The 27,133-nt window shown below is 37.8% G+C and overlaps 1 protein-coding gene across 1 annotated transcript; it reads left to right on the top strand.

Moving 5' to 3' along the window:
• On the top strand, nt 1-24,077 carry LOC116255240 (aspartic proteinase CDR1-like). Its single transcript, XM_031631020.1, has 4 exons — nt 1-547; nt 21,193-21,501; nt 21,831-21,862; nt 24,015-24,077. The coding sequence occupies exons 1-4, from the start codon at nt 1-3 to the stop codon at nt 24,075-24,077; spliced, it is 951 nt and encodes a 316-aa protein (XP_031486880.1).
• The last annotated feature ends 3,056 nt before the right edge of the window (nt 24,078-27,133 follow it).

Genomic DNA, 27,133 nt, shown 5'->3' with positions numbered 1-27,133 from the left:
ATGAAACTCTCACTTGGTACACCATCCCACCTCTACTGGGCCACTCTCGTCACTGTTAGCGACCTCATATGGACGATGTGCCGTCCTTGTGACTCCTGCTCCGGCCAAACATCAATGTTTGATCCACTTCAGTCATCCACCTACAAGAGCCAGACCTGCTCTGCCAGCTCTTGCATGGAACTGCCCATTCATGGTTGCACTATCAACCAACTTTGCGGATTCATGTATTCCTATGAAGACAAATCCTTCGTAGAAGTGATACTGGCCTCGGAAACGCTCTTGTTTGACAATGGTGCTGGCACCATCAAGCTTCCAGAAATTGTCTCTGGTTGTGTTCATCAGGATGGCCCTCCTAATCCCTCCTTGCTTGAAGTTCCTGACCTTGTTGGCCTCGGAGGTGGTCCTCTCTCACTTGTAAATCAGATTGGCTCTTCTATTGATGGTAAATTTGCCTACTGTCTTCCTCCCAATAGCAAACAGCTCAAATCCGGTAAGGACGCAGAGTTTTCAGGCCAGGAAGGGGTTCAAGAAATGCCGATGGCACCAGGTGGTCCTCACATATTATGTGCTCAACCTAATTGACATAAGCATCGGAAACAACAGACTCAAGATACAATTTGGTGGTGCACAGATGACTGCATTGTTGGGAGATGCCAGATCGATCATTATAGACTCGGGTACCACACTGACTTATCTTGCAAAGGATATGTACGATCAAGTCGCAAATGTGGTGGCTAACGTCATAAACCATGAATGCTTCTATCCAGCTAAACAGGATTATCTGTGTCACACCATCCATATGAAGGGTTGCCGGAGATGACCTTTCATTTTGCCAATGCAGACTGGAAGCTGCCACCTTCAAATATCTTTAGGATGGTTGAAAGTGTAATCGCCTGCTTAGCCATTAAAGACGGAGAGGTGCCCATCTTCGGGAATGTTGTGCAGCCGAACATGCATGTGAAGTATGATTTGGGGAAGAGGCTGCTTTCTCTTGCACCAGCTGAATGTACCCAAGGCTAATACAATATATATATATATATATATATATATATATATATATATATATATATACAGTTTATTTTGTGATGATCTCTGTATTGGTCTACTATTGGCAGCTTTGGACGCTGCTTAATTATGTTTTATGTCAATGGAAGATCTGAGTGTCATGTAGTCGATGTTGTTAGTTTTCCATGTACAATAAATGTATGTGTTTCGTTTTAAGGATGTTTTCCCCTCCGTTTAAGCTTTAAGGTTAAGTTATATATGTCTACATGGCAATTATGAATATTATCTAGGCTTTGGCAGTTGCTGATACTCACAATTCTGTTGCTAATAGGTAATCGTGACAGCTAAAACTCCACCACTACAAGTCCCGTTGCCTACACTATTACAGATGAAATGGCCATGGTGTGTTGGTTGAATTTGTTGCGACATAAGCTGGTTTAGGTAAGCATAATGGCCACGGAATGTGCCAACACTTTGACATGAAATTTTGTGATGCATGACACAATGTGCTCTTTGACTGTTGTATCTGCCACTTAACTACACAATGTCTACGGTTTGTGTCGGTATTTCTTTAAAACTTTAATGCCGATATGTTGTGCTTTGCTACGTCTCTTGAAGTTAAACACGAAACCATCCAAGAACATACTTTCACATGGCGAGACTCACATTTATTTACTTGCTATAGACAAAAGCTGATCATGAATTCTTAGCATCATAACGACTGTGTAGTTTCAAGAAAGCAAGAAAGCCAAAAAATTCCTTTAAAAGTAGGGTTGTTCCATCTTGCATGAAAATGCCGTCACTGTACAAGGAAAGCCATTCAATTTGACTTGTTATAAATATACAGATAGTTAAATGATCAATTTATTATATGTTTCCCAATAACTTATTAATTTAAAAAATGATTAATTTCATATATGTTTTCTAATAATTTATTCTTAAGATCATATCTGTAAGGTTAAATCGAAAAAAATACATTGTAATCATTGCAATCTGGTTTTTATTATGTATATCGAAAGATGACAGGAGTATATAATCAAACGAATGTGCTGCATATAATATTGCGGATGACAAAACATGTATAAATCAAACATTGTATTCGTCATAAACATTATGTTGCCATGGCATCAGCAGCAACCATTGTGATGACATGCTTTCTTACACCAAACATGTCAGACCAAAACTAAAAAAAAGAAAAAAAAAAGAAAAGAAAATAAAATTTAAGGGGTAGGTACATCACGTGCCCAATTAATAATTTTCAATAATACTTGCATGGTGGATTGCAGACAAAGATTATCCAGGTGAGGCCGGCGTTGACTCAAACTAAGTTGGAACTTGGGCCATATGAATCTCTAAATAATGTAAAAAATAAGATTATTCTGGTCAACTTGATATTAAAGATACAATTATTTTTTAAATGTTTTAATATTATTTTGAGAAGTACATCAAGCAAGTTGTAACCAGCAGACGGCGAATTTCGGGAATATACCAGCATTAATATTTCAGGAATTTGCTTGTGAAATATTATGACGTGACTGATTATATTCGTCCAAACCACATTTCATAATGGAATAATTGGAATTCAGTGCAAGCGAATGTCAATAGATCTTCTTTGTCAGTTACGTATCTGAATCTGATAGACTTAATAGTCTGGTTTGGTGACCGAAATAAGATCCAATTAATAGTAGTAGGATTCTCAGATTTTTTAAATAGCATAAAGAGTTGCAATTTATATATATATATATGTAGAGAGAGAGAGAGAGAGATAAAGAGAATTGAAACGAATCAGCTACCGATATGGTCATACATTCTATTTTTTTTTATTTTATGTTGCTAAAAACTTTCATAAAAGATACATTTTGCTGTTAAAGTATGTGGTCAAGCAATTGTCACTCACAAATATATCATCTGACCATATAAGTGGTTAGGTGTTTTATGTATAGAAAGATTGAATGGCGATCTAGTTGTTTGAGTCACTCAGCCATCTAACCATGACCATCTGATTTATCATAGCAGATGACTAAGAAAAAAACAAAGAGAAAACAAAAATAGACATTTTCGTCGTCTAATATTTGTTTTTATATTTTCTCCAGGTTTTTTTCTTAACCCTCCAATATCTGCACTAGATGGATGCCAGCTTTGGTTAAATGGCTGGGTAACTTTATAGTGAGAGTAACCATTCAACCAATTTTATACATGTATTTTGCCTGAAAATATGGAGCGTTGAAATGAAATGAACAGATGAAATTATACGTAGATTGGTCTATTAATTATATGCAGATTGGTCTATTAAGATGCGAGTCGAATTTGTATTCCTTTAATAAGGTTGATGATATTCCTTCATAAAAAATTTTGCAGATTAAAGCTTGTTAACTGCAGGTTGCTCTATATATGATCATGACTAATTTTTTCAGATATTTCCACAAATACTGCACTTGCACCAACTGCTTTTATTTAACTAGTCATCTCCAAGACGCAGTTAAACGATAAGAGTTGATACTCCGTCATTTCACTTTTCCAGCCTAAGGTTCTGTTTGATAGCCTCAGATCTTAGATTCAAAGCTGCATAAAAAGGTATGTTTTGGGAGATCCTTAGTTTCGGTTACATAGATTTTAAATCCTTGCTACATGTCAACAACTATGGATTTCAAGTCAGATGAGTGGAGGGGGGTAGGTGGTTTGATCATAAATCCATAGATTTGAGATCCTAGATGAAACAAACACAACCTAAACTAATTTATAACGAAACAACCCAGAAATTCTGAAACTTTTGTGTGTCGACGAAATGCACTTATACATCAACAGGAACTGATGATTCAAGCAAGAAATTTTAGGTGATGTTATATATCCAGCCTTTGGTGCATTTACTTTTGGATTGGACTGTAGCAGGAAATGTTAATTATCTACCATACTTGGCACAGTTTTACAAATTAAAGATCAGGAAATTGTGGTCCAACCAAGACAACTGTAATATTTTTTTTAACTTACTAAAAATGCAAAAAAAAAAGGAAAGAGAAAAAGAAGACCAGCAATCAAAAAAAGAAAGACAAAAGTTGACCAGAGCTGATTGTCTTCCACATGGTGCTTATTCATCAACAGCGATCGAAGTGCATTTTAATGTGCTAAAAAGGAGACAAAGAGGGTATTATTTTGGTAAGCAGATCTGCATCTACTGTACATGTCAAATAGCTCTGGATGTAATTCCGAAACCCGACTTTGGGCTTGACCCGATTAAAAATATATATACTTTAAATATAAAATAAAAATTTTTAAATACAAAACACATTTTTAATAATGATATATATATTATTATTAAATAAAAATAATACAAAAAATTAATCAGGCCGACCTGGGCTGGTCTTTCAGGCCTGGTATCAAGCCAAGTACCGGGTACCCGGGCCCGATGCCCAGGCTTCCCTGTCCTTGCACTTCTAAAACATCGGCAGGTGATCTGAGGCTACTGGCAACGACCATTAGCCTAGCCAAAAGTTTTTTGCTACACTACAAAGGACAAGGGCGAGTCTTGGTTTTGCGAGGGGATGAGTATTGGCAATGGAAATAGGGTTATTGGTCGTTGCCAATAGCTTGTTTCGTTGTTGTGGTTGTATTTGTTCACTAGGGATCTGATCTTGTGGGCTGGTGTGGCTAATTGCCCACTCCAGCTATAATGTTCTCTTTAGAATCAAGAATATAATTTAGTGAAGATCGTATGACCCTTGAACAGAACGTTTTTTGTTATTTGTGCCCTCTTGATGTTTTACATACTAAATAAATATATAATTTACATACATAACAGCTGGTGCAACACATTTTCTATGTAGTAAACAAATGACAACGAGGATACATAACAATGAATTTTAATTATATAAAAGAAACGAGTGCAATAGGTTTCTTGAGATACTGGCTTTTCATTTTTCAGTTCTACATTCTCACCTTCTTTTCCTTCCTTCATGACTGTCTTCTGCTTTAAAGATTAGTGGGATCTTAAGGAGAGAAAATAACCCTGAAAAACCAGTCTAAAAATGAAGCTGATTATATATATATATATACATATATATTATATATATATATATATATATATATATATATATATATATATATATAGAGAGAGAGAGAGAGAGAGAGAGAGAAATGTCATTAGGACAGACAGAACAAACAGGCAAAACATAAGAAAGACAAATGTCAGACAAAAGGGGCATGGTGTTTTGTTTTATGACCATCAAAATTCTGGACAAAGAACACCATAGTCCATAAGAACAGGACACTGGTATACAGGACGTCCAGTCCATTCTATCATATAGGACGACAATCAAACAACCTCTAACGAATTGTTTGACGAATGGGATGCTTTATGAATCAGCTCAAAACTTTGGAATAGATTTATGAAACACTTATAAAATGTCTATGCTTCTTACCAGTTTGTCATTGGAAGCCTTCAAAACAAAAATATTGAAATGTTATCACTTTAACATTGCTTGGATTGCAGAAAACGGTGCAGCAACACAAAAATATGCATGCAATCCCCTATAAACGATGCCCGAACTGCTTACATGACTAGCTACCGTCCTCAGCCACTATGAGTCTTTCCCTGGCAAAGTGTTGCAATGTTAGTGTCTAGAAATCAGTGATATAGACAATGGATTAATTACTGTCACTGTATATTTAATAACCTATTTTATATCTCAATAAAACGAGGGGATCCCTCTGTTGTTTCCCAGCGAAAAATTACCTATTTGATGTCACGAGCAGTGGCACACCAATTACATTATTATACTTGAATATATGTTAGTTACTTGAATAGTGTATATGTTAAACTTAGAACGCTATTACTCTTTAATTTGAAATGAACTTTAGGTACATGTTGGGTCGAGAGTCTATGCTTAAAACCTTGTTGTTATGGTATTGTGCCAAATGTTTTGCCAAATGTTCATGTTGCCAAGCCACCCTTAAAAGTGTAGAGGAAATGATGGATGCTTAACAATCTAATGGACGACGAGTGAGTGCTGACCATTTGCTCTGGACATCTTCCCCCAATGAAAAGAATGCTAGGAGTTAGGCTGGCTACATTTAACATGAAATAATTCAATAAGATATGCAGAAAAGAAACAAGGATGGTTAGGGAAAAGAATGCTAGGAGTTAGGCTTGTTACCTTTAACATGAAATTATTCAATATGGTATGCATAGAATGCAATGACCAGAACATAAAACACAAGAATTCTTTTTTATGTGAAATTATCAAACATGCCCCATGTTTTACCATCCCAAAAGCTTATGCTTCCAAGCCCAGAGAACTCTGCCACCTGCCATCTACTTCTCTGCATGTGAATTGGAAAACCTATTTCTCATTGTAATCAAGCACATAATCATACCCTTTATTCTGTCAAACACATCATAAATGCAACATAGTTCAGCAAAAAACTCTAAAATACTCACAGAAGAAAAAGGGGCTATGCCACAAAGCAGCAGAGAGAAAGAGAGGGAGATCGAGAAGACCTGTAAACCTTGTGGAAGGGGAAAGGAGGAGGTATCAAACAGTCCCTCAAGAGCAGTGAATATGAGTGTTGATGGTGACTGAGGCAGCAGTGGCGTGAGAAAGAAGCAGCAGTGATTTCTGGCGTGTTTCAGTCGGGCAAAATCAGTTGGGAGGAGGAAGAAGAAGAACAACGACAAGGAGAAGAACAAAGGAACGCCGAAGGGGTACCTGGCGTGAAGGTGGGAGCAGGAGCTGCAGCAAGAGCAAGAGGGACGACTGATGCATCTGAGGCAGCAGCAGCAAGAGAAGGGGAAAGGCGACGGATGCGTCTGAGGCAGCAGCTGCGAGAGAAGGCAGCAGCAGTGATTTCTGGGAGGTTTTATTTGGGAAAAATCAGTTGGGAGGAGAAGGAAGAAGAAGAACAACAAGGAGAAGAAGAAAGGAAGGCCGAAGGGGTACCTGGCGTGAAGGTGGGAGCAGGAGCTGCAGCAAGAGTGAGAGGGACGACAGATGCGTCTGAGGCAGCAGCAGTGAGAGAAGGGGAAAGGCGATGGATGCGTCTGAGGCAGCAGCCAGCGAGAGAAGGCAGCAGCAGCGGAAGAGAGACAGCAGTTGGAAGACAGCAAGTGCCCTCAGGTCTGGTCGTCTGGCTGTTAATTGTTGGATATTTGGCTCCACTTGCTTGCATGACACAGCGGTGGGCTTGGGAGTAAGGGGAAAGAGTAGCTTCAGCTTTCACTTGGATCGTGGGATGACCTCCTACTCATCTAAATTAGAGTATTATATACGTTGTCATTTTATTTTCTAGAGAATGGGTTTAGATGGGCATATGACCACATGCAAGGCACTTGAGAAACATCAAGTGATAATGAGTAGGAAATGGGTTTAGATGGCCATATATGCGTCAAGAAGGATGGCTGGACCATTGATGGACCCAGCCCAGTTTCTTGGATTGCTTTTTTGACTGGTAACTACTGGTCGAACAGAATCAGCAACCACTCGTTCCACAGTTTAGTTTTCTGAAGAAAAGACTAGTTCGCATGACCCATTCGGCACTGTTTGACTGGAAGGTACACAAGTCGGTATTGACGGGCATGAGCCAATGTCATTGGACATTGGTACGGGTATAAAAAGGAAGGCCGAGGTCATCGCCTAAAATAACTCATGGAACTGGGAATAACATTATTGGTAAATAGAACTTGCATGTTATACTTTCACGATCAGTCGATTTAGAATCCACAGTTCAATTTTTTTTTTTGGCTTTTCTATTTATTTTTTAGATGTTTTTTTTATTAGAAGATCACTTATTTTACATTTTTCGGATTTTTAAAATTTTTTCTATTTATCCCTTTTTTCTTATTTTTTCAAAGTCATTGTATTATTTCTTCAGAACACCTCAATGTTTAAAACGTGAAGACATTTTATCTTTTTTCTATGATCGAAACTATTATAAAGAACAATGAAGAAACGAAAACACAAGCAGGACAAAGCATGTCCCACGCTATTATAGATAACCTAGCCCCTAAGTCACCCGCACCGGAGTTGCATAGAATCGGGTGCGTACCGGACATGGGTGCAGGTCCGACTCACACTCGAGCCCAGTTAGAACATCATATTATTAAATTACTTATATAATATATGTTGTTATGATATTTTCCTATGCAATGCCATTATTCAAGTATGTTATATACATTAATAACTAAATTTTAATAATAATATATATATGCTTATTCTGTTATATATATAATAAATTATTAATAATAATAATAAAATAACCTCGCCACACTGTCACATCTAAATTTTTTAGGATGTGCCACTCCGGCACCCGCACCCACACCCTGCCCTCAGGTGACATAGCCTGGCGTGACATAATGACTATGAACTAGCAAAAAAAAGACTAAAAGCCCCTCCAATGAAAGGGAAAAAATGCCCAAAAGTCGACCCTTCTTTTAATGTTACTGTTCTGAGCGTTTAACTCAAAAATTAGTTAGATTTATTAGATATTTTAAAAGGTGTTTCATGAATTTACCTTCTTTTTTGAAGCAGACTCACAAAAACCCCAAGGGCAAGTTCAAACATATAATTACGAGGACAAGTCCAAGTTAGATTTATCCAACAAAGTTATGATTCATAGCCTGAGGGCAGGGCGAAGCCAGAATTTTTTTTTCTTTTTTTTTTATAGGGCACAAGTGATGACCATGGGGAGTTGACATAATGGGGTGGGGCTACTCCATATAACTGGACACAAGTGATGTAACTTCAATACTAGATTAACATTCCAAAGAGTGAGTTCTATGGGGCATATGCCCCTGGAGACTACACATCTCTTAGTGCTAGTGCGGGTGCATTTTTAGTATGATGTCATATAAAGATCACACCTTAACGCATAGAAAACCGTAGGTCTTGTATCCTAAGAGATGATAGGTTGGGTGAATGTTCCTCACGTTCACCACCTAAAAGCCATGTTTTTTTATTTTCTCAAGCTTGTTTGACGGACAGAAAGTTGGTAAGATCTGAAACAGCTTATAAGCTGAGGGCGTGGTCAATCTTTAACCATTTGCACAGCCTACTTATCTGGACCACTTAGAAGTTGCAATGAGTGCAATCATATTGTAGGGATGTTGTCTGAATGGTTGGAGTGTCTCTTAGTAACTCTCCCCGTTCGAACACAGGACGTGTAAGTACTCTCATATATAAATTTGCGGATTTCATCTTCTGGATTTGGAAAGAAAATCCTCCGACTTCTCACAATACATATAAAAGTCACTAGTACTCACAATTCTGTCTCTAATAAGTAATTGTGACGGTCAAAGGTCCACCACCACAAGTTCCGTTGCCCAAACTGTTACGGATGAAACTGGCCATTGTGTATTAGTTGTGTTTTTTAAGACATTAGTTGCTAGCATAGTGGCCACAGAATGTGCCTACACTTTATTATAACTTTTACGATGGAATTTTCCGTCGCTTTACATTATGTTTTATGTGACCGTCATATTTTTTGCTTAACTTATTAATGTCTTTTAACTTTGCAACTAACGGTGCTAACCCTCCACATACAATGATGGCTGTTTTATCATGCACAGTGTAGTAGCTAGCGACATATTTTCGAATCCCTGACACATGTTTGGAACGGATTTTGGGATCACTGTCGAATATGGCATCATGTGAATGTGGCTAAAATTCAGAACATATAGTACTTGCTTAATGTTTAATTCATTGATTAAAACTTTGTGCTATAAAGAAGGCATTAATTGAATTGATGTTACTTTTATTCAAAAAAGAATATGATGCTTTTATATTTTGTGTTTTTAAAAACAGAATATTGTTCTTAACATGTTCCATCTAAGAGAATTTCAAAGCCTCAGCACAGGTTACACAAAAGACTTTTCCTTGAGGGGCATAGCGTAGCTTGTCAAAAAGTTACAGAGTCAAAAAGAAACAGGGTTACTTCGATGAACATAGCGTAACTGGTCGAGTTGAGGGGCTGGTGAGAGTCAGGTCGAGTTGAGGGGCTTTGTGAGTGGTCATCTATAGACATTTATAAATTGTGTTATTTTGTAGGAACCTGGGGGCCATGAGGTTGGGAATATGCTCACCTTGAAAGCAAATGAGAAACATCAAATAAAGCAATGGTTGTCAGGACAAAGATATTTATCTAAAAATCAAGCAAAGGCTGAACCATCAAAGGACCCAGTTTAGTTTTTTGGATCTGCTGCTGTGTTAGTGTTTGACCGGTCAGGACAGGCCAAGCATGATGTCGGCAATCCCTCCAGTTTTGCAAAGAAAAAAGAACTTCTGGTCTTGACAGAGCGACATTTTCTTCAACAGGTAGGCCTGCAGGACTCGTTTGGCTAAGTGAACATTTTATGATTGTGTCATGAATCCTTTCAAAAATTGGGATAGATTCATGGAGCACTATAATTAATAATTCTTGAATAAGACCCAATTTTTAGGGCAAATTCACGCAACACTCACAAAGTGTTCCTGCTGTTATACAAACCTTCATAAATATTTTAATTCTTTCGACTGAACATTTGTTTTGTGCACTAATGCCCAATATTCATATGACAGTTGCATGCAACAGTCCGGTTTGCGCCAGAAGTGTTGGTTAGAAGGCAATCTGTTCTTAGAGGTGATGTTAGCGACCATCAGTTTGTTTGATCGACTTTCAAAGGTGGCCATATATAATGAAAAAATCAGTTTTTCATAATGTGTTGGCTGCTAGAATGATATATATAGAGGGACAAAATTTTGATATAGAAAGCATATCTAGATGGGTCCTTTGTGATGTTACTTCATACGTAAGAAGGTGCGGTCCTTCCAGTTTTCACTTTTCACCTATTCAAATCAGACCTTAGGTATGCAATATCTTCGATCATATAGATATGTAGCCCTTGACATACTTCATGAAAAGGATCTAGGATGCCCACCTAAGCAAGAAATTAAGTTTAAGATCTCTGAGAAAACTTGTTCCAATAGATGGATGAGCAAATGCTAGTCCATCAATTCGAGATCTAATTCCAGATTTTTTATTGTGACATAGGATCTACATCATGACAATGATGGTAGACAAACTGCAGATTCTCCTAATCACCGCTCCCTTTTCTTCCATCCATTTGAGTCACAGTGGGATGTGAGATCGAGGTGCGTGCATATCCTTATGAACTCACAAGTATGCAGTTATCATACCAAAACAGATGGGGTTTTAGGTATTTTCAATTTTCTAATGAAGTAATGTTGATTTTAGACTTTTTAACTTTTTCTTAAACTCTTTTTCACCCTTTTAAAATGTTTCCTTTTCATTATATACAGGGAAAAAAGAAGGGGTTTGGGGTACTTCTGAACTTTTTTAATGAAATGATGTCTATTTTAGACTTTTTAACTCTTTCATAACCTCTCTCTCTCTCTCTATATATATATACAATCTTCTTCTTTTTTCAAAAAATATATTTTCTATAATACCATTCCTTGGACAGGACACTCTACTTCTCATTATGACTGTTACATTAATAGAAATATGTCGGTTTGGCCATTGTCCACCCGAACTCCAAACCTGGTTATGTGTAAAAAAATTTCTTGCATTTGTATGGTTACGATGAAAAGAAATAGGAAGACAAAAGTGGAAGCAAAAAAAATACAATAAAAGACATACCTTTTAAAAAATTGCTAAAATGTCCCCCTATTCTTGAGTATGTACGTTGGGTGCCCCATAGCACTCAACTCAATCTACCCGAACTCAGCTGAACGCTTGCCACTCACTGTCTCTTCATGAGTAACTGTCACCTCTCTCTCTCTCGATTCAGCCTAATTTGTTTTTTTATTCAGAAACAGCTCTTAAGGATGGTGGAAAGATTAACGGAAGATGTGGACTATGAGAGAGAGACATGCATGGAATATTCTTGTGTCAGATTTCCATTGCATCCATGGGTCACATTTTTACTTGGAAACACAGTCACCAGTTTGTTTACTTGTGGTGCTATCCTCCAACGCTTCATTGGGTGATTCCTGCCCCAACGCATCCCTAGACCTTCCAAGCAGGATTAAAGCTAAGAATTCGCTGCCGACCTTTTCTTCGAATCTCTGAATTTGAACAAGGTGCTTGAGAATTACAGGCTTAGCCTCCCTGGCCGTGAAACCTAAATAATTTGTATTTGTATCATTATAGAAAAAAAAACAATCTTGGAAAGTTGAGAAGACGCATATATAACCTATGTATTATGCATAAACGTTCAGGTGGGGATCTGTCCATATAGAAAACATATAAATATTAAACATCAATCAAGAAGAAGTTTTACGGTGAGTCCGGCCATCTAAAGAGAACAACTGGACGATCGATGGATCAAGCCCAGTTTTGAGAAATCCAGGACTTGTCAAATACAATGAGAAGCCATTGATTCAACAGTTTTGTTCTTCGAAAAGGACCAATCTCATTGGTTCGCAGTTTGAATGGGTCATCGCAAAACACAGTAACTTGTCGGTGGCAAGGCAAGATATTCGCTGCTGACAGAAGGCCCTTCAGAAAATCAGTGGCCGAGGGATGCCACATGCTAATCAGCAAAATAGCTACAGAGCTTGGACAATGTAAACTAGTAATTTTTGTGTGCCTGTGTGGGCAATTGCCACACAAGTCCACACGTTCCTGCATGATTCTTGATAAATAGGAGTTGCCTATTGTGATACTTATCAGTCCTCCTTAATGGTTGGAGTCAGCCGCTTTCAATTGTAGGCTTCGCTTGGGTTGATCCAAAGTGTTATACAAATCGGCCAATATTTATTTATTGTTTACTTAGAAGAAACTGTCTTTTCCTTAAAACTACTAAGGCCATGCCCTTATGCTTTCAAGATTTTGTCCTGCTTCAAGGCTTAGGTGGACATACTGTACATCGTCAACTCCACTTGCCATGGTTTGCAATCCAGAGAAATAACACACTAGAATGTGACAGTGGCCACAAGATTCAAACCTCAAACTCCTTGGATATGAACTACTTGCCACCCAGTTGCCCTATGTGCCTTGAGGCAATCAACCAATCTTTATTCCAGTGATTCTGAATGAAGCATGATATAGCCAATTCATCATCAATCGCCCATTTTAAAAGACGCAGAAGTGCTTTCGGGTTTCTTTCAGTTTCCACTTGATTTCACATTTCACTTAAAGAAATTTCAAAAATATTGACAAAGTAGCTCTCAGCCTCGATCTCACTCTCAAACTGCAGGCCCACATGGACCATCTAGAGTCTAGCATCCACAGTTTGCCATCGCCCATTGATGTTGAAGACTCAGGCAACCATCCATGGCATCGTTGAGGAATCGATCAATGACATCACTGGAGTTGGCCAAAAAGGGCATCTGCAGTTTTTCCAATCCATCCCTCCTCTTTGGTCATGTCAACCTGCCGAACCTAGGGATGTCAGAGGGTTGGGTTAGGTCCGACAAAGCCTTCTGTTTTTTAACTTAAATTTTTTCATTCCAAAACAGACTGGTTACCTCAGGGGCTGTCTGACGACAGTAACACATTGTTATTAATGTCTCCTACTGTACATGCAAATCTGTAACAAGTCTTCTATGAATCTGTCTTATTTGCTAGGACAGATTTATGGGACAGCAACAATGTATTACTTTGCCAAACAACATCTTAAGAACCTACTTTTATGTTTGAAAATCGACCAAAGGTTGAATGTTCTTGTTGGGTTTTTGGATCTAGATATTAGACCAAATGTAAAATCACATACAAAACCCAGAAGCAAAAAGTAGGTGGATATATGTGTCTATGTATATGTATGTATTGTGTTTTTGTGTACTGGATGCTCCAATTTTTTAAACCATTAAAAATTAGTCTTTAAATGCATTGTTAATTGTTGCTAAAACCACTAGGAACTGTTGCTATGTACATGTCGTAAACTATTGCTAGTCCTCATTTTTTACAGCCACCCAATATAATGCATTGATCGTGTAAATAAATGCATTGCTTAATAAAATGCACTATGTGATCTACTGTGAGAGGTTGGAGGATTTCTCTATCCAGAGCTGGGTGGAGAAGTTCGAGGACATATATATATATGATTTTTGACCAAATGTATAGCCTAAAAAAAACATCTGTGTGATCTTTGGTCAAATTTAGATTTGGGATTTGGTTCTTTTGCAAGACACAAACAATCAAAGATGCATAGATGACAATACGTGGGTTTTTTTGTTTTGAATAATTTTTCATAAGGAGTTTTGTTTTGTAAAGCACTTGCTGGAGTTCGATTGATTAAATACACGGCTGTCAATACACACTGGTCACAACAAGGCCCTAGCAAACCAGATTGGAATTTAAGGGCTCAAGCCACATCTAAAATGTCATGGTGTTTTCTTTCAACTACACCATTTCGTTGTGGTGTATAAACACATGTCTGTTGATGAACAATGCTTTTTTCATGAAAAAAATCATTCATCTCCCTTAAAAAAATCGACTCCGTTATAAGTTTTAACAATTTTAACCTCAGCTTTATATTGCCTTTCTATCATATTGATAAAATATTTTAATAGATGAGTAGTTTCAGGCTTAAATCACATCAAATAAACCCACACTGCTCCAGAAAATAAGGCTTGGGAATATGGCCCCAAATATCACAATGCAACAAATCAAATGGATGATTTGAGCAAGAGACACTTTCATTAAAAGGTAATCTAGACTGTTTTGTTAGTTTGCATATGTCACAATAAAATGTTTACATTTTAATGCTAGATTATGGCTGAGAAAGTAGATAATTCATGGCTTGTGATGGATGCCCAAGTCTAAGATGCCATATGTCTATTCACTTGAGACTACAGTTCATTGCCAACGGTTAATGTGAAAGATCAGAGATCTTACATACGAACAGGCCATCTCTCAAACTACCCAGTCCAAACATTGTCCTAGAATTCAGGTCCTGCAAGAAGCAACCATTGGAACCAAAGATGACTTGACATTTAGTAAGTGAAACATGTTTACTTACTGATACAATTTGGAATATAGTAAACATTTTTTAGTATCAAAGAAAGTTGTAGAGAGGCTTCACAAATATGAGTAGCATGTACCATGGTTCCATTTGGTACTTTTATGGGATAAGGTGATTTTAAGACAATAACATTAGACAGAAAATTAAGGGACGATGACATGTGGTCAGAGGCACCACCGTCAATGATTCATGTGCTTGATTGTGAATATATCATACCTGCAAAATGAGATTGACCATTGGGCAGCTGTGGCACAAGAGCAGTTCGATCTTTAAGAAGTTGTTTCAACTTATTGTATTCATCCATTGTTAGAACATGAGCTTGATCCTTGCTTCGATTAGGCAAAACAAAAGACACTGAAGCATTAAAATGTATTTTATCTCCACCTATGGCATTAGTACCACCAGCTCTTTGTTTTCCTCCTTTTAAGTTGGGAGGGCATCCATTTAGCTTGAAACATCTCCCCCTTGAGTGACCTACTGTGTGGCAATGACTACAATATAAAGAAAAAGAGAGAGAAAGGCAAGAAGAAATGAGACAAAGTTTGACGTGGTTCAGTTCAGGAGAACCTTCGTCCACACTAGGAAAGGCTTTCTTGCCGTTTTTCACACTATTCATCCTATGTACATCAATATATTATATAGGGCAGCATGAAGCAGCATAAATCACCCTGTAACCGATGAGAGATTTTTGGATATAATGATTTCATTGGTTTTTTTATTTCCCTCTAACGTTTCAATTTGAGAGACGTGAGCCAATTCAACATCATTATGATCTTTCTTTTTCTCTTTTCTTCTTAATGTTTCATCAGGATCATTTTCTTTTTCTCCTTGACTTTTAGTGTAAGAAACGTGGGCCAGATCAGGACCATTATGGCTCACACATGATAATCGATTGTTTGAATTTGATTTATACCTTCCATTTGTTGGGGCCATTACTGATTGACATTGCATAGGAAGATTCATTTAGTGCTGAGTGTGACGTTGCAGTTTCCATTTTCTGTTTTCATTTTGGTGAGACATTGTAGTTGTGTTGGGTGTTTCAGCAGTTGAGTGAAAACTTCCATTTGTTCCTTGCAGCTGTCGATGCCATAGCTGGATGTTGCAGTTGATTTGGGCATTACATTATTTCATTTAAAACTTCCTTGTTGGCTCGATTTGTCAAAATTGTCGTAAGCCAGATTTGAATAGTTTTGTAAATGGGAATGGCTGATGACTTTGAGTTTGTCTTGTAAGTCAAAAAATTGATCTTTCCTCAAGGCTTTGGTGCATATGTCTACAATTTGGCCAGAAGAATTAACGTATCTAGTGGTCAGGCACCCTGAACTGGTCATTTCGCGCACATGATGATAATCAATCTGAATATGTTTTAACTGATTGTGGAAAACTGGATTTTTGGTTAAATAAAGTGTGTTGTTATTATCACAATGAAGAATAGGTGCTTTCGTAATTGTAATGCCAATATCTCGAAGGTTTTGAAGGAGCCAAGTAATTCTACAGTTGTTGATGCCATGGAGCAATATTCAGCCTCCGCACTGGATCGAGCGACGGTGGATTGCTTTTCTGCACTCCAGGAAATACAGTTAGCTCCTAGGAAAGTATAGTACCCTGTCATGGATCTTCTGGTGAGATGGCATCCAGCCCAATCCGCATCTGAGAGGGCATGTCTATCCATGGTGCTTTGAGAGAGGATATGAATGCCATAGTCGGTAGTTCCTTTGATATATCAGAGAATACGCTTGGCAATTTGAAAGTGAGCTTGAGTTGGATTTTGCATAAATTGGCTGATAAAATTCACTGAAAAAGTTATCTCTGGTCGAGTGATTGTCAAGTATTGTAATGCTCAAACTATATCATGATAAAGAGTTGGATATGAAAAAGGTGAAGTATCTAGAAGAGCTAGCTTGGCTGCCATAGGGGTGTTCATAGGTTTGCAATCAAGCATTTGAGCTCTTTCCAAAATGTCCTAAGCATATTTCGTTTGAGTGAGAAACAGACCATCGTAGGTATGCAAGGCTTCGATCCAAAGAAAATAACTTAGTTGCCCCATATCTTTCACTAGAAATTTGACTTCAAGCTTGGAGATAAAATTCTGAATTCAGTTAGAAGAGCTGCATGTAAGAACCATATTGTCGATGTAAATTAAAATAATAAGACAATGGCCATTTTCATGAAATGTGAACATGGATGGATCTGAATAGATGCTCTGAAAACCGTAAGTGAAAAGAAAATCACTTAGCCATTGAAACCAAGCTCTAGACACTTTCTTTATCCATATAGTGCCTTTCGAAGATGACAAACATGATGCAGTAGAAGAGGATCTGCAAACCCCGGTGGTTGTGACATATAGACCGTTTCATGAAGCGATCCATGTAGGAAGGCATTTTTTAGATATAATTGTTTGATGTTCCATTTGAAGATGGTAGCAATAGAAAGTACAAGTCATATAGTAGTTGGTCGAATGATGGGAGAGAAAGTCTCTCGGTAATCGATCCCTTCTACTTGAGTGAAACCCCAAGCAACTAGGCATGCCTTTAAACGATCAAGACTTCCATATGCTTTGGGTTTGGATTTGAAAACCCATTTTGATCCAACGACGTTCATGTAAGGTTCTCTTGGAACTAAATCCCATATATTATTAGATCTTAATGCAGTCATTTATTCTTCCATGGCCGCTCTTCACCCATCATGCTTTAGAGCTTGTTGAACTGTTTTGGGCTCTTTGGGAATACTGGAATAGATGGTATGAATGTTGGCATACTTAGGATTAGGTTTGTGAATGCCTACATAGCTGTAGTTAACATCGTTCAGTTTCCTAGAGACATTGATCTAGCCATAGATCTTGTTACTATGGTTCGAGTTCCCATAGAAGTTGATTGAAGACTGGTGACACTTGTAGTTTCTGAACTATGTAAGCTTGGTGGAGAGTTTGGCGTTGGATCAGGTGGATCGGCTGGATGAATATTTGTATCGAGAGATCTATCTTGTGGCATGCTTTATTGGAGATCATCATAGACATTTAGACATGGATCTGGTGTAGGGCTGGAACCAGATTAGGGGTGATCAGAAGTTGGCATGGTTCTATCACTTGAAGTCTCGATATCATCAAAGTGTATCACATAAACAGTTGTTGAAAGCACCACAAACAGTTGTTGAAATCACTACAAACTATTATAAACACTATAAACCGTTGCTAATACCCCTTCAGTGTCTATATTTTAGCAAATAATTTTTTATTTTGAGATATATGACCAACACACACACATGTTCAAATTTGTCATATGTCAGATCTTTTCTTATTTCTAAAAAAAAAAAATCGGTCGCTAAAGCATGCAGCTGTATTAGCAATAGTGTATCACATAGTACCTATTTATGGCACTTTTAGGAATGATTTATGGTGTTGTCAGTGACATATTTTAAATCTTTTAGTCGTCCAACATCTAGAAGATTAAAATGAATATATATGTATATTTGTTTATTTAATATTTATTTATCTGTATTTTTAATTATATTTATATTTATATTGGTTCTTCGTTCTTGAAAACATTAATATTCAAAACGAATCTTGTTCTTACTAATTTTGCCTGTATTGCTAAAAATGATGCAAAATGACAAAAATGCATGAAGCTCCAATGCTGTGATGTATACCTTGTCCCTTCATTTGGGGCCAGAAATGCCACCACCTTCCTTGACCAGGAACTGTTCCGACGCAGTCGGGCTGGGTCTCCCCTTCCATTAATGATGAAAAAGAATACAAAGAAGAAAAAAAAATCAACAGAAAAAACACAATTAAGAACCAGCATCACTAAACCTCGACACTCTTGCTCGCTCAGCAAAGAGATAGCCTCCAAAGACAAGTGATTTTTAACCACTTTGAGGAAAACCTTCTTCTCACTATTGAGCCTACCAAAGAACCAGCGTCACTCTCTTAGTTCCTTGACACGAGAACTAAGAGCATGACAGTTTGTGATTAGAGTAACATGACAGTCTTCAGGAATCCTCTATGTAAGAACAGAATCCATAATTCTGATCATGTTTGAGAAAAGAAACCTTTGTACCACCAACCTGGTTTTCCTGATTGGGGAGGCATTAAACCAAAGTGAACCAGCCACTTTATAAACATTTGCAACACAAGCAGTGACCATTTCCATCCACCACTCATCTCTACTCTGACAATGCCAAAAAGGAATGAAAATTATGGTTTGTAGCCAGATATTTATCACCTATTTTACACATTTTCCTTATTGTTGTTTATTCATGCTTGATCTTAACCACCTCTTTAGCACCACCTGATTTTTGGAACAGCATAGCTTCCAGATTATGATGTTGAAGCAGGCATGCCAACACCATCCGAATTCTTTACATGAGAACCTCTTCCTCCACCACCAGTTCCAGATAGAGAAAGAGTCTATCCTATGGAATTTATCAACCATGAATAGATGTATTGCTAAATGTTCATAGCATAAGTATCCCACAAACTTTACAGGTGACCATGAATTCTAGATTTTTGGCTCACAAACTTTACAGGTTTACAATTTTCTTTAGAACAAAGAAAATCTGCACTTTGCATGAGCCAAAGTTGAAGGCAATCTCCAATGCATTGCACATGTCTCCATAGATTTCACTCAATGTGGTGCTGTTTTAACATTTCCTTAACAGACTTTCGAAGGAAAGGTTCTGCCTCCCCAAACAGATCCAATGGAATCTGCTTGAGTAAAACATCCCCGCAGTCTACCCAGAACTTCGTCAGCTCTCCATTCATCACCTTTCAAGTAACAGATTAGATCCTCACCAAGAGAAGAAATATTGGGAAACATTTCCACATACCAAGACTTTTCCTACTCAAATATTTGTTCATGCATAATACTCATCCCACCTTCCTATTGTACATCCTAGAAGCAACAGGTTAGCTTCATTGACCTCTTTAAATTTTATAATACTCATCCCACCTTCCTATTTATGAAAAGTCAAGACATTCAAGGCATTTAAATGGGGCTTACCTGCGTCTGACTGTTCCTATAAAAAACTGCACATAATCTGTTCTATTTTCTTAATGACACCAAGCGGGCACTTGAACAGCAACATCCAGCAAATACAAAGTGCTTCTAATACTGATTTGATCAATCAGATCCTACCTGCATAGGAAAGTAGCATTCGTTTTCATAAACTTAGTCTACTTTGCATTTTTAAAACAATAAGAATCAGATCAACGTTCTCAAATTCGTTGGCTTGGGAGGGAGACCCAAATGTCGAGTAGGAAACTGTCCTAGGCTCTAGCCAAACTGATTACAAATACTTGCAATCTTGCTTTGGACCATATTGAAAGAGAAGAATGCTGATTTTTGAAGGTTAATCATCATTCCAGCATGGAGTTCAAATAGGAAAAAAAAATTGTAGATGAAGAAAGCCATTCTTGAAGGCTTTTAAGAAAATCAAGATGTCATCAGCGTAGATTGTAGAAAAAACTCCCTCTATGCCTCTTCCAATATGCGGGACTTCAATCATTCTTCTTTCCATTGCAGCTTGCAATGTACGTGAAAATATTTTCATAACAATGAGGAATAAAAATGAAGATAAAGGGTATCTTTTTTCAGACCCTGAAAATATCCAAGCACAAGGAGGAGAGATTGATGGATGTTTCTATCTTACAAAAAACAACCTTGCATGTTGGAAATGACCCACTTTAGTACCTTCTTCATTCTTGAAACCATGATTCTGAAAATAAATTTCAGTACACTAGTTGCTTAACAAATTCTAAATCAAATTGAACAATTAAGATTATATGATTTCTGCCTAGTTTCTTAACAAACTTTCCTTTCTAAAAAAAATCTCTAATTGCGACGGTGATATTAGTCCTTACCATGTCCCAATTATTTTGAAAGAACAAATTCGGAAACCCATCCAGACCTGGTGCACTATTGGAGTTGGCACCCACAACAGCCTATTACACTTCCTCATCTGAAGTGGGACTTTTGTCCGTTAAGTTTCCTTTTATAAATATGCAGTGGCCAACAGCAAGCTCATCCATAATCATTTTTGTTGAGTTGTCACTGGCAAAAAATCTTTAAAAATAAGTACATGCTGAAAGAATTTTATCGTCCTCATAAAACTCCCCATCATCCATCTTCATGTGCAAGAGTCCATTTTTTTGGACATTTTCTTCAACATAGCATGAAATAGTTTGCTGTTATTATCCCTTCTTTTAGCCATGATAACCTTTCATTTCGCTAATGCAGACTGGAAGCTTCCACCTTCAAATATCCTCACCAAGGCAGACCTATCCTCTATGGCAGAATCAAGGAGCGCCTTCACCTTCGAGGCAACCGAGCCTCTATCCACTGGAGCCTACTCATCACCAGCAAGGATTGCCGTAGCCGAGAAGGAGACCCCTCTTGTATTCCAGCAGCAATCGGCAGAAGCTTTCACTTCCCTCGGCCAGGTGGGCCGAGTCCTTCATCCTCGGTTGCTGAAATACTTGAGGGCAGCACCAAGCTGCCGGTTCTCACCTGAGTCCTTTGCTGCCCTAAGCCAGGACCGACTGGCAGGTATACTTCTTCCCTCCGTATAACAATGGGATTCTTTGGGTCTTTTGCTTTATAACCGGCAATAGCCTTGGCATCCACAGTGGTACCTTGGAGGCACAAGTGCTGAAAACATGACCATGGGCTGCCTGACCACCTATGGGCTTGGGTATGGTTTGGCCGTCCTAGGCATGTATGACAGGATGTGTTGGATGTGCATGCTTGAATGGTTTGTTGAGTGAGGAGAGATATTCATGTATTGATCACGCTTGTACTAGCCTCACAACCTTCTAGCAATTTGTAGTAGGTTCAAGCTTTTGGGAGGGTAACCTCTCCTGTATTTTACTTCCCAGGGATTTTTGAGCCGGGGTTGCTGTCCGGCTGGGTATTCATCTTGTAAATAACTTGTTTTTAGTTTTGTCCAACGGCTCTTCCGAGAGATCATGGGAGAGGATCGGCATCTGGCAGAGGTCTTGGTCGATGCCGGGTCTCGTCCTAACAGGTACCCGGCCCATATTGAGTCGGGGCCAAGGGCAGCCTTTTGACCCTAGGGCCGACCCAATAAATACTTTCCTCGTAAGACCTGTTTTAGCAAAAGAAGTGAAGTATGCAACTTTAGTTTGAAAGCAGAGAGTGCTTTAGTACATAATGGATCCTTCATGTCCCTTTTTCAACAGTACCAAGGAGTAATCAGTCATGACATAATCAAGATGGTTAAACTTTTCTTTGGAATAAGAAGAATGGTGAAGAAGTTTAATAGCACTGTGATTGTCCTGATTCTCAAGATAAAAGGAGCTACAAGTGTACAGCAGTAGTGACCTATTTCCCCATGTAACTTCTTATATAAGGTCATTTCAAAGTGCTCAATGGAGGGAAAGTAGGATAAAAAGGAAAAGAAAGGAATTGTGGAGAAAGGGAGAGGAAACAAAACTAAAGAAACAAATAATTATAAAAGCTTGTTTGAAGAGAAAGGAAAGGAATTGTTCAAACCATGCTTCTTTAGACTGCATTACGGAAAAAAAAGAAAGAATTTAAGTTGAAGAAAGAATTTAAGTTGGTTTGCAATAAGACCCCAAACACTCTAGAACTTATTATGCAAGTAAAATATATTTGATTTAATTATACGGCTCGATTCCAGGGTTTGCATAAACCTATTTTATATGTAGCATAACGTTTATTATATATATATATGTGTTTTACTTAAATGACTTTTAAATAATTTATCACCTTAAAAATTAATAATGAAAGATAAACTTTAGCAGTGGAGTACTTAATGTAAAAGGCCAAGCAAACCAAATATGTTTATGACCTCAGGGTTTAGCTATGCAACCATTAAAATGTGTGAAGGCCTTCATCCAAGAAATCCATTGATTTCCTACATCCTATTGATAGGGACCCTTAAATAACTTGATAAGATACAATAATGGTTTCCATAAATTATTTCTTACCATTCATACTTGCATCTCATCAATGATTTCCAATTTTGATTGCAAATTGAAAATGTCATGCTATCGTTTAACAAGTAAAGTCCAGTTTTTCATGCGAATGGAAGTAATAGATAGGGAGACCACCAGTGTCAGAGCTAGAAATTTCTGATTGAGGGGCATTCTGAGTTTAAATTTTAAACTTGAAGGGGCACTCAAATGAAAAAAAAAAAACTAAATTCAATTATGTTTACATATGTAAATAAGGAAAAATTTGTAGGCTGATGTTGGTAATTGCCCACACCAGATGTAGCTCTGCCACGGAGACCACCTCGAGCCACAGATTACTGATTACCTCTTCATGTTTCACCACATGGAAATTGCAGTTGTCATTTGCCATACCATAAAAATATTTTGGAGATGAATGTTTCAGTTTGTTTGACTATCTTGGAAGGCTTGAAGTGAAGCAAAATGAGTTTGAATATTATAATAAAGGTGAAGAAGATGAATAGATAGGTTGCATATTTTAATTGTTTGATAATATGATGTAAAAACAGTAAAACATATATTGTAAGTCTTTAAGACCTCAATTTTTATCATCTTAATCATGTCATTATCATTATGTCCATAGATGAAGATTTATGAATATTTATTATGTGTGTGATATTGTAATGAGTTCTTTTATATAGAAAACATTTTTCTAGATTTTTTCGGAATTATCGCTATTTTAGGATTTTTTTAGTTGCTAACAAATTACAAAAATAAATTTACAATATGCTTACAATATGCTTACAAGACCCTCAAAAGAGCAGTTGTCAAGGGGGCTGGCAAAAATTGAGCAGGAAAATAAAGCTACTACTGTCAGGGAGGTTGTTCCATATGAAGAATTGATATGGAAATTTGGTGCAGAAAGGCAAAAAATTGTAGGTGGATGGGTTGATAGAAATCCGGTTGTTTCCAAGTCGTACTTCAAATAGAAATTAATTTTTAATAATGATTAATTTTAACATTTAATTAAGAACTTTATTTTGATTTGCAGGTTGGGAGGCACGAAAGGAAAAGAAAATATGGATGAAGTTGGTACTTAATTAAGAACTTTATTTTGATTTGCAGGCAGAGAAGGCACGAAAGGAAAAGAAAATGTGGATGAAGTTGAAGCTATGGCTATCAAGATAATAAAATCTTGGAAGTGTCTGACAATGAATAGCCATCTTTTCTTTTCTTAGTCAGACCAGAAAAATTATGTTATCAATTAAACATTTTCATGATTTGGGTCAAATGACTCATAAATTGAATGTTTCTTTGGTAAATGATCGCCATGGGCCAGACCCAACTAGCATTCAATCGACCCTATTTTTTGTGTTAAGACTGAACCAATTAAAAAAATCAGTACATTCTATAGAGATCTTTCCTAGTGTCAGGTGAGCAAGATCCTAAATAAAATGTACTTATTTCACCATCGGAAAATAAATAATGAATCATGACAAGTTTAGAAGATCAGCACATATAATTGTGCAAGGTCATCTGTAGACATAGATAATGACTGTTATTTGTAGGGTCAGGTTAGGCATCTTTCCAGATAGAAAGCATACTAGAAGCATCAAACAAAGCAATTCTAGTGGCAATATATATATGTGTGTATGTGTGTGTGTGCATGTCTATATATATATAACATTCAAACATGCTAGATAATGTTATCAGATGAGTAAAATGAAAAGCCTGGAAGTATGATAAATAGTTGGCAAAATCATCATGCACACTATTGCCGCATGATAAATGGTTGGTACTTTTTTAATGACAGGTTTTTAATTTTTAAGGACCAGTCAAGATCCAGTATTCAATAGATATGATCAGTATATATATACATATATATATTCAGCCCATATCCACATTCACCCACTTAACAGTTGAGATAAAGATGCAGATAAAGAAAGTGTAAACTAATATTAGATGACGAAAATACCTATCACTTTTTTCTTTTTAGTATTCTGTCGTCCATTCATTATAATGAATCAAATAGTCGTTAACTTTTTCTGCTATATATATAAAAATATAAAAGAGGCATAGAATGATATGGCCAAAATGACCATAGCATACCTGCAAACCCTCAGCGCATGATCCTCTGCCCAATGAACTATCAGCATATGAGAGCCCATAACATCGTGGGGTGGAATGACGTCTGCATATATATGTATAGAGAGAGGAGCGTGTGGGAGAGAGATTTTCATTTTCAACCACTTCAAGGTTGATGGTTTAAGGAGGTCAATTGACAGGTTTTGGAGCAGGGACTACCATGCCTTATTGCCTTACAAAGGCAACACTGATAAAAAAAAAATTTGAAATACCACTAGGACAATCTCTTCTTCCCACGTATTCAGCAGTTATTGCGGTCACCTTAGGTAATATGTTAAAGTGTCTGTGTCCTTCCTTCAAATATTTGTGTTTGAGAGTCTTCAAATGTTTGTGACTGAAAACTCTTCAACACTAATATTCAGATCTTGATTGTGCAGAGTCAAATGAAAAGACACACAAAAAAAAAAAATTGTGGAAGTCCAAGAAGCCAATTTGAGATTTACCAAAGCTTAACCATTGGAAGATGCTACTAACTTTTCTCCATTGTGATCGGCCACATGTTTCTTTTCTCCACAATTTCCAAATCGAAATCCTTCCCTTCGTCAGCGCGACCTTAACTATGACTTCCATTATAAATATCAACACATTTCTCCTTAATACAGAAACCATTTAGCCCTCACCATGGCTGCCTTCTTCTCCTCCTTACCATTCCGCCTCCTCCTCCAGCTGCTCCTGCTTGCAATACTGCCTAACCTTACCACCATATTCGCTTCCAAACCTCTCGGCTTTTCTATAGACCTCATTCATTGAGACTCATCTCTGTCACCTCTCTATGACCCTTTATCCACTCTAGCTCTACGAGCGAGGCAGGTGGCTCTGTCCTCCCGTTGCAATGCTTCACGGTTTGCCAATACCACCAGCATGATCTCCAGCCCAGTGATGCCAGGCTTCGGCTAGTATCTCATGAAACTCTCACTTGGTACACCATCCCACCTCTACTGGGCCACTATCGTCACTTTTAGCAACCTCATATGGACGATGTGCCGTCCTTGTGACTCCTGCTCCGGCCAAACATCAATGTTTGATCCACTTCAGTCATCCACCTACAAGAGCCAGACCTGCTCTGCCAGCTCTTGCATGGAACTGCCCATTCATGGTTGCACTATCAACCAACTTTGTGGATTCATATATTCCTATGAAGACAAATCCTTCGTAGAAGTGATACTGGCCTCGGAAACGCTCTTGTTTGACAATGGTGCTGGCACTGTCAAGCTTCCAGAAATTGTCTCTGGTTGTGTTCATCAGGATGGCCCTCCTAATCCCTCCTTGCTTGAAGTTCCTGACCTTGTTGGCCTCGGAGGTGGTCCTCTCTCACTTGTAAATCAGATTGGCTCTTCTATTGATGATAAATTTGCCTACTGTCTTCCCCCCAGTAGCAATGAAATCACGTCAGACAGCTCAAATCCGGTAAGGATGCAGAGTTTTCAGGCCAGGAAGGGGTTCAAGAAATGCCGATGGCACCAGGTGGTCCTCAAGGCACGTATTATGTGCTCAACCTAATTGACATAAGCATCGGAAACAACAGACTCAAGATACAATTTGGTGGTGCACAGATGACTGCATTGTTGGGAGATGCCAGATCGATCATTATAGACTCGGGTACCACACTGACTTATCTTGCAAAGGATGTGTACGACCAAGTCGCAAATGCGGCGGCTAACGTCATAAACCATGAATGCTTCTATCCAGCTAAACAGGATTATCTGTGTCACCATGTAGAGAATAATGGTGATCCATATGAAGGGTTGCCGGAGATGACCTTTCATTTCACCAATGCAGACTGGAAGCTGCCACCTTCAAATAGCTTTAGGATGGTTGAAAGTGTAATCACCTGCTTAGCCATTGAAGACGGAGAGGTGCCCATCTTCGGAATGTTGTGCAGCCGAACATGCATGTGAAGTATGATTTGGGGAAGAGGCTGCTTTCTCTTGCACCAGCTGAATGTACCCAAGGCTAATACAATATATATATATATATATATATAATATATATATATATATATATATATATATATATATATATATATATATACAGTTTTCTATTGTGATGATCTCTGTATTGGTCTACTATTGGCAGCTTTGGGACGCTGCTTAATTATG

Source organism: Nymphaea colorata, chromosome 5 (genome assembly GCF_008831285.2).
Source record: "Nymphaea colorata isolate Beijing-Zhang1983 chromosome 5, ASM883128v2, whole genome shotgun sequence".
NCBI lineage: Eukaryota > Viridiplantae > Streptophyta > Magnoliopsida > Nymphaeales > Nymphaeaceae > Nymphaea > Nymphaea colorata.
The sequence above is the reverse complement of the archived record's forward strand: the minus strand, read 5'-3'. Positions and strand labels throughout refer to the sequence as shown.